Raw genomic sequence first — 9,416 nt, 5'->3', positions numbered from 1 at the left:
CAGCTAAAACATCCTAAATTGCGATGGCTGCTGAAACTGACTGCGGCTTTGAAATTCTTCCCCATCCCCCATATTCTCCGGACTTGGCCCCCTTTGACTTCTACCTGTTTCCAAAACTGAAACACAAGCTTCGTGGTACACGTTATGGAAGCAATGAAGGTGTCATGAAGGCGGTCAATGAGTTCTTTAAGGACCAAAGTAGAGAGTTCTATTTCAAGTTGGAGCACAAGTGGACAAAATGCATTGATGTATAGGGCGATTATATTGAAAAGTAAGACTTTTAGATGGATCCTCTGACTACCAGAAGTACATCGGGCCGAGAACTTTTGATCAATCCTAGCACATGTTTAATTGATAAAAGGGAAGCCACGAATATACAAATATAGATGTTAATTGAGATGGTAATTGCTCGACATCTTTTTTTGCCATTACTAACAGCGTTATATACATATCAAGTGGGAAGAATACGGGTACTAATGAAAAAAATTTATGTGAAAGAATTCCCAATATGAATGACGTTAAAATACATTTTCAGTCACACCTGCTTTGAATATGACAATGAATTACTTTAAAATAGCATTTGATATTACACCACGCAATTTTAGGTACTAAATAATTTAACATTCTAAGTAATGTTAGAAAATATAGATACGTGGCAATATTTCAAATAACATAAAAATTCCCTCCTCCGTTTCGAAGCTGTGTTTTATATATTTTATGGGTGTTGCTAAAAAGCTATATATATTTATATTCATCAACCATTTTAATCAAATTGCTCTTAGGTAACACTTATTTTGTCGACGACAAGTTTCTCTAAAATACTTACGATGAATCAAAATGTTTATTGGCTGCTCATTTTCGCCAATTTATTGTCGTTTTCGTTTCACATATTGGCACAAGAAGGTAAGTAGATTTATCTTTCATTTTATCATTAAATTTAATTGAATCATTAGTTTGACTAATTCTATATCATTTAATGATTAATCAATTTCTTTAATTTTTTTAATGAAATTTTGTACTAAATATTTCTTTGAATCGGGCTATTATGAAACTTGATATTTTTATGCTTGTTGAACGTCATCATTTTTTTGCATCTTTCTAAAGATAAATAAGTAAATAAACATAAAAAATCTTTTTTTTTTTTTGGTAAATTAAAGAATAATTCGAAAAAAGCCTGCATGAAAGACATATGTTGGTATATTTCGGTAAAAGCGAATGCAGATGCCCAAAATGTTTGATAAAAGGTTACAACCCTTATTGAAATAGAAACATGATAATATGTCCCAGAGTAGTTTGTTCTATTCACGTACAATATTAACGTCTATAAAATAATATGTGATAACTATTACATCAAACTCGTGGCTACATAACTTTATTTAAATAATTTATGAAATTAATATTTACTATTTTTACTTTACCTCTCTGGCAAAAAAATGTCAATAATTGTTTGTCAGATTCGCGTTCATATTTGTAACACATTTAATAATACTCAGTACTATGATTCAACGGTTCGCCGTGTGGTATTCGTAAAAGTTTCACCATTTAGTTTGTTGTGGATCGATCAATCTTTAAAACGAATGTTAGGCATCAACTATTACTATATAATGTAACAATAGTTGCAAATATATCTCAATGGACCAAACAGTGTCCAGCAGAAAAAAGTAATTAAATCCATTTACTGGGGTGAAATATATTCAATGGCTCAATTGGATTTTCCCAATCTAAATATAGAATCAGGCTCATATTCAATGACTATTAACTACGCATGTGTATAAGAATAATTGTTTCAAAAAAGTTGTTCTTTATGGCATATTTCTTTAATCGAATCTAACTACTTCACAGTAATAGTTTAACGTTACATCGCATATGTAAATTGATTACTTTTGTGTGTGCAGCGTTTGCTTGGCTATTGAAAGCCTGTCGTCATTTTTTTTCGTGCGTCTTTTTCCCGCTCTTGACTGAACACAGTCTAACAGTCCAAAGCTTCTGTTTTGTTAGTAATTTCTATGCTTTACTTATTGTAATTGTCTTTTCATCTTCGGCTGATCTCGTAACATAACAATCATGGACTAATGATCCACTGATCGCGTTTATCCGCCACTCTAGTTAATATGAATACAATGTAATTAATATGAAGACATTCTTTTTATTTTGAAGACATTCTTATTGATAGGAAGACATTATTATTATTATGAAAACATTGTTATTAATATGAAGACATTAAAATTAATACATTGCAATCATTATGCAATATTAAGATGTTGTACTTGCTGACTTAACTCGAGTTCTTACTGAAATATGCGAACATTCAATTTACACTTCAGTTCTAAAGCTGTAAACATGCAAACTATAATTAGATATTGAATTTGCTGGCTTTCAAATATGTTTCCTTTAACTGAATTTGCTTTCTAAAATTAATTTGACACACATTTTATTCTTACAGTGTTTTCAGTATTTATTTTACAAAAATCATGGTAATTTTAGTCCCATGCTGACATTGTGTATTTTGTATTCGAAACAGCAGTTTGCATAGCACACTAAGAGTTTCGAAGAATAATTCAAAATTAATTATGTTTTGCGCTAGAATTAGAATAACTGGTAAAAATGTAAAAAATAATAACGGCTCCCTGACCGGTGTTCACAAATCTGATACTACGAAAACTAATCCTATCATGTGGATGTTAATGACTACCAAATAGGAGGTTAATGACTACCAAATATTTACCCCTATATATTACTTATAGAAAAAAAGGCCAAGTTTGAGGCAAAATATCTCAAAATCCGCCGCATACAGTATGCCACATGCATACCTTTTCTGAAAGATCTTCAAAAATGAGTTGTTTAAATAATAAAAATGATATGTTGCGCATTATGCAAGAAAGAACATGTTCGTTGCTGTTGATATAGAGCTAGTAACAGCTTTTTCAAGGCAGGGTAGCACGATGTTTGATCGGATTTTTCCCATGGGGTGATTTTTACGTCCGCACCGAAAGGGACCAGTTAGCATTTAACAGCGACCTCTTCTGTAAGAAAACGCACTACAAAAATTGGTTCCTCGCTTCGTTTTTTTATAACGTCAACATTGTTATGAAGACGATTTTGTTTTAAGAGTCAATGTTAAACAACATTTTATACTGCGAATGATGTTTCGATTGTTTTGATTAAATGTTGAACATTTTATTACAAATGAATTAACACATATTCGGTAGTGTCCATACACTGAATACCTAATGTTGATTTTAATGTGTGATTTTGAATTAAAATGTTTTAAATATATTTTAAGGGAAATCATACCAATTTTCAGAATGAAACAAGAAAATCGTGTATAAAAATAAGATTAACGTATAACAAAGATTTATTCAAAATACCTTTATAATTATAAAGATACGAAATACACTAAGTCTTAAAAATAACCAAAATCTAACATCACATTCACTAACGCAAAAGTAAAAACGGAAATTGGAATGTCATAAAGCATAATAGGTGAACTGGCGGATAATCCCTTCCATAGATTTAACATTAACTGTTGAATAACACATATTATTCCGTGCCTCTTTTGAAATAAAAAAAAAAGAAACAAAGAAGCGATCCTTTTAAACCTGTGTACTTAAGGACAATTTAAGGATAAGAAATTGATTGTTATTTGTCCAAAGATAGAAATACTGAATAACAATATAACGTTTGATGTATTTTCGAAAAAGGATAACTTCAACGATTAAGTATTTTAAATCAATTGTCTTAAAACTGTTAAGTTCTGGCAGTAAATGAAAAGGATTTCTTCATGATAATTTTATAATGTTTTTTTTTCAGTTCCAGATTACATGCAAATAGATAGGAGGCGGGATGTTAATGATATAAACATTATCAGATATCTAGAGAAGCCACAAGTTAATAAACGTAACGAACGACGTAAATATAGACTAAAGTGTGGTCAAAAAGCTAAAGAAGTTTTAAAAAACTGTTTGTACCAAACGCCGCTTGGAGGGCATTGTGACAGATTTAAGAAATTTTTCCGTAATTGCATTGAAGCAACAAATAAAAAGACCTGCCTCATAGAGCAAGGACTGTGTAAACGGTTCATACCTCGCTAGAACTAGTTTCAGTGCAGAAAAATTATTTCTTGTAACTAGAATTGCTTTATGCCATTCCATTTAGTGGTGTTTTAAGGTAACATCCCTGTAATGGGTATATTTAGGAACCTGATCAAACTTAATATTTTATCAAAGTACTCTATTTAACTTATTTAATTGCAACTTTTCAAAGAAAATAATCACCAAGTTTATAAATTATAAGCATTTTTATGTGAATACCCCCTTCCAGAAAATTGCCCCCCACCAAAGAAAGTTGGGGCAGGGGTAATGAATATATGTTTATGAAAAATGCAGCTTGGACTTTCAATATTAGTTTTTATTATGTTTCAAGACATATATTCTGATAACAAAATAACAATAAACTGTTCACATGATGTATTTATTTCTATACCTTTAAATAATCTTCCATAGCAATCAAAATATGGAAATTCCATGACCACTTTCCACATTACTTTTGACAAAAATGTGTTAAACAAAATAATAACAAAATCTTTCCTTAAATATATAGTGTAATAGTAGAATAATATTTAAATAATTTCACTTCCAAAAAATTAGAACATAATTACACAAAAGTTGATATTTAGAAGAGTGTAGGTCCAATACCGAGTTTATTATTGGCGATCACAATATTATTTCATTCAACGAATTCAATCAATTCAGTAATTAACGTACACAAATACAATACTCTATGTTTCACATACCCAAAATAAAAACTGTTTAAAGTAAAAAAGGAATACTTCTTCATTAACGCACCTTTAGTGTTACGCTAACCTTTAGGACGCCTTTACTCTATGTTTGTATAACGGAAATGACATCAGATCTAAATATATGCACGGCCGTGAAATACCATTTTAACCAAGTCGCAAAAATTGAATGTGATAACTTTGCATAAATTACATTCTCAAAATCTGTTATAGATTTATTTTTAACTCGAACATTTTCTTCAACATGAACATTATGACGTCATGATTTCATGATATCAGGAAGTTCCCAAACCAAGTGATGGTTGCTCACAATGGACGACATTCCAATTTCACAATACTTTTAAATGACCTCATCCAGTAAAAATAAGTAAATTGACTAAAAAACTAAAAAGTCACAGTCACAGAATAAATTGTTTGTTTGTTTGTTTGTTTCATTTCACGCCCTTTTCCAACAGTATTTTAGTCATATAGGCGGGTAGTTTCCTAACCATCGTTCCTGGAGAGTTACACCAGTACTAGACTACCCATTCCGCGCTAAACTACCAAAGCACCTCCCGGGGATCTAACCCACGCCAGAGAGGTAACTGGATTAGAAGTCATCGACTCTAAGCCCTCGACCACACAGAATAAATATTCATATTGTTTATTTCACATGTAAGATGAAATTATACTAGTATCATCGGGCCCCGTGTTCAGTAATGAAAGATCATGGTCAAATGAGATAAACGAGATAGCTAAGTCGTGGCCACGAGGTACTTTGTCGTGGCCACGAGTTACTAAGTCGTGGCCACGAGATATCTAAGTCGTGGCCACCAGATACTATGTCGTGGCCACTAGTTACTAAGTCTTGGCCACTAGTTACTCTGTCTTGGCCACGAGATAGCTAAGCCGTGGCCACGAGATACTATGTCGTGGCCACGAGTTACTAAGTCGTGGCCACGAGTTACTTAGTCGTGGCCACGATATAGCTAAGTCGTGGCTACGAGATACTATGTCGTGGCCACGAGTTAGTAAGTCGTGGCCACGAGTAACTAAGTCGTGGCCACGAGATGGCTAAGTCGTGGCCTCGAGAAACTATGTCGTGGCCACGAGTTACTAAGTCGTGGCCACGAGATAGCTAAGTCGTGGCTACGAGATAAATAACCAATCAGATTACACCATTTATATGAATTTCCATAATTAACTAGGCATGTGCTATAGTACAAGGATGCCCCCTCTTCACCAGCCTGTAAAAGTGCCATTTATACTACTTATTGACTGGTCAATAATTTTACATTTAGCGTCACTGTGACCCTGATTTGACCCAATGACAACGAAATTATTAGATGTCATCTATTGATCAGGTGCAATGATATTTCTGGGTTATATAAACCATGGCTTATTCCTTCTTAATTATTCATCAAACAAGGATTTTACCTTATAGGCTATCTACTGTCCATGGGCAATGTCCCTTCCAAATAAAATAAACAATGACGTATTCCTTCCCATGTTATCGTATAAACAAGGTTAACAGGTTGCTAATGGCGACACGTGTTTTTCTCTCTGCCGAAAACTGTTAATTTATATGCTAAATGGGAATTTCAATTGAGTTATGGAGAGTTCGAATTGGTTGTTTTGTACAACCGAAGAAGTGTGTGAACCGTTTAAATATCTTGCTATTATTGTTTGGATTAAAAAGATGGAAATTATCTTTGAGAATTGCCACGTGTTTACTAACCAGCTAACGTTTCTTCTCATTTGTGGAGACATTGAGAGCAACCCTGGACCTCCTAAGACCGATGGTACACGTCGAAATGCACCAAAACAAGGTAGAAATACGACAAAGGGAACAATTAGTGAACAACAGGATAATTCGCTTAATAAGTTAATGGGTCACCACTACCCCAACATGACCCCCTGGAATTGAAACTCGACAACGGCGTATTTCTTCTTATATTCATACTTCTGCTGATTCTACTCAGATTAACCAGGCGAGTACCCATGATTTAAATTATGAAAATGACATTCTCAATTATTTACATTCAATGAAAAAAGACCTCTCATTACAAAACAGTAAAGTTCAGAATGATATCAGTGGTCTAAATAACAAATTAGATAACGTTCTTGATACCGTACAACAACTGAAATCTAGTTATAACGATTTAAAACAGGACAATATAAATTTACATAAACAACTATCTCAACTTCAAGGAAAAATTGACCGACTAGAAAATCAATCAAGAAGAAACAATTTGCGATTTAGTGGTATATCAGGTGTAATAAATGAGAAATTGGAATTAACGGAACAAAAACTTAGAGATTTTTTGAGAAATGGGCTTAAATTCGGTGAACAAGCTGATAATTTTGACATTGAAAGAGCACATCGAGTAAAATCAAATAACACGGACGCATGTACTATTATTGCACGCTTTACACGTTATAAAGATACACAAATAATTATGGACAGAGCCAATAGTGTGTATAAGAGTACACGTGATCGTTCAGTCCTAGTACAACAAGATTATAGTGACTGTATTAAACGTCACAGAAGAATCCTTGGTGAAAAGATGGTACAGGATAAACAAAAAGGTCTCTATGCAGTACTTCGATACGACAAACTATTTGTTAACGACTCCATTTATAGATACGATGATCACAATGAATGTATTGTTTTTATTGGCAACAGACAACGTGGTACACAAACACGTGTTCAATCACAACATGAGCAAGTAAACACCGGGAACGTAAGCCGATTGGTTACAAATCAAGCGGGAAGAAGTGAAACACAACCACGTGACGTATCAGCTGACTTGAGACAGCCAATAACATCAACACGACAAACGTCACAGGATGAGTATCTTTCTGATTCGACGATAGATTAACAGGGCGGCCAAGGCATACCAAATAATCACTCACCTGGAACTGTAAACATAAAAATACTATCGTGGAATATCGGCGGATTAAATAAACACTGTGACAATATTGATTTAAAGTGTTTTCTCAGTTCATTTGACATTTTTTGCTTATGTGAAACTTGGAGTAAATTTAAGGGGGAATATGAAATTTTTTTAAGCTCACATACTCATTTTGATTATGTAAGAAGCATGTTACCAAATGCCAAGCGTAACAGTGGTGGTGTAAGTGTTAAGCAATATAATCTATAAAGAGGGCATAGTTCATCATATCTTTTCAGAATTTGAGAATTGTGTTGTTTTGTTGATTAACTTCTCAGAACTTTATCACTGTAACGATATCATTATATATTTTACATACATACCACCTGAAAACTCAGTGTACTATGATAGAATGCTTGAGAAAAATGGCGTTTTACAAATGTATAATAATATTGAGAAAATTAAGTTTGATTATCCAGAGGTTGACCTATTTTTGGGCGGAGATTTCAATGCTAGGACCCGAGATTTTTTAGATTTCATTCCTAACGATGACCTTCATTATGTTTTTGGTAATGTCGATTATGAAGGTAGCTATTTTGAAATTCCACGTCAAAATAAAGATATTATAAGAGGGAATAATTTTGGTAAAGATTTAGTAAATTTTTGTTGCATATTTGATGTTCACTTATTAAATGGCAGGTGTCATGGTGATATTAAAGGGGAATATACATGTTATTCTAACGACGGAGTTAGTGTTGTAGATTATATGATTGTTTCAACAAATGTTTTTCAGTATGTTAAATATTTTAAAGTCTTAGATAAAGACGATTCAGACCATTTTCCTATATGTTGCAATTTAGAGTTCAAGATAAAAATACCTGTGCAAGATACACTTTATCAAACAAACACGTGTACTAATATTAATATGATAAACTTCCGCTGGAAAAATAATTATAATGAAATTTTCGTGAGTAGTTTACGAAACCTTTTGCATGAGAAAAATGATACATTAATACAAAAGCTTAACGAAAACATTGATGAGTATATAAATTTATTAACTCAGATTGATCATGAAGCTGGCGAATGTATGAGAATTAAGTTTAAACTTAGTTCTAATCAACCTGCATGGTGGGATGATGAATGTTTTAGATTGAAGAAACGAAAGTATCAATTATTACGTCATTTTCGTAACACAAATACACAAAATGATTTGAGATTATATAAAACTAGTCGCAATGAATTTAAAATATGCTGTGATAAAAAGAAATTCGAATACCAAAGTAAAAATAGATATAACTAAGTAAACAGCACTGATGCCATTTCTTTTTGGAAACAATTGAAATCAGCCAAACCACAAAATAATATAACAAGCAATAGCATTTCTTCTAAAGAATGGTATGATTATTTCAATAAACTATTGTATGACGCAAACGCGGTAAAAGTGCCGTCACACGTAAATAACGAGCATGTGTCTTCTGATGAAAGTGCGAATTCACTAAATTTACCTTTTACATTATGTGAAATTGAATTAGTTATTTCTAAACTTGTAAATAATAAAAGTTCTGGATTCGACGGGATTCCTTCTGAATTTTTTAAATATTCACGCCAGGACATCGGGGAACATTTATTACTGCTGTTTAACACAATTTTTATAACAGGAAATTTTCCAAATACTTGGGGTCAAAGTATTATATGTCCAGTTTACAAATCTGGATCGTCTTCCTTACCGAACAATTATCGGGGCATTT

The 9,416-nt window shown here is 32.8% G+C and overlaps 1 protein-coding gene across 2 annotated transcripts; it reads left to right on the top strand.

Moving 5' to 3' along the window:
- Positions 1 to 577: 577 nt before the first annotated feature.
- On the top strand, positions 578 to 4,531 carry LOC132721244 (uncharacterized). Of its 2 annotated transcripts, none has more exons than XR_009624434.1 (2): positions 578 to 903; positions 3,817 to 4,531. XR_009624434.1 is itself a non-coding variant. In XM_060705509.1 (2 exons), the coding sequence occupies exons 1-2, from the start codon at positions 828 to 830 to the stop codon at positions 4,089 to 4,091; spliced, it is 357 nt and encodes a 118-aa protein (XP_060561492.1). In that variant the 5' UTR covers positions 584 to 827; the 3' UTR covers positions 4,092 to 4,521. The 2 variants fall into 2 exon arrangements, 1 of the variants encoding a protein (XP_060561492.1); XM_060705509.1 differs by having other exon boundaries at positions 584 to 903; positions 3,811 to 4,521.
- Positions 4,532 to 9,416: the final 4,885 nt, after the last annotated feature.

Source organism: Ruditapes philippinarum, unplaced genomic scaffold (assembly GCF_026571515.1).
Source record: "Ruditapes philippinarum isolate M1 unplaced genomic scaffold, ASM2657151v2 ctg4706_1_1_1_1, whole genome shotgun sequence".
Lineage (NCBI taxonomy): Eukaryota > Metazoa > Mollusca > Bivalvia > Venerida > Veneridae > Ruditapes > Ruditapes philippinarum.
This window is presented reverse-complemented; position numbering and strand designations above follow the sequence as displayed.

What these genes read in the sequence shown, in the direction of transcription:
- LOC132721244 (XM_060705509.1), top strand. Translation starts at nt 828, where the DNA reads ATGAATCAAAATGTTTATTGGCTGCTCATTTTCGCCAATTTATTGTCG. An exon ending in TCACATATTGGCACAAGAAG is followed by an intron (nt 904 to 3,810) that starts GTAAGTAGATTT and finishes TTTTTTTTTCAG; the next exon opens with TTCCAGATTACATGCAAATA.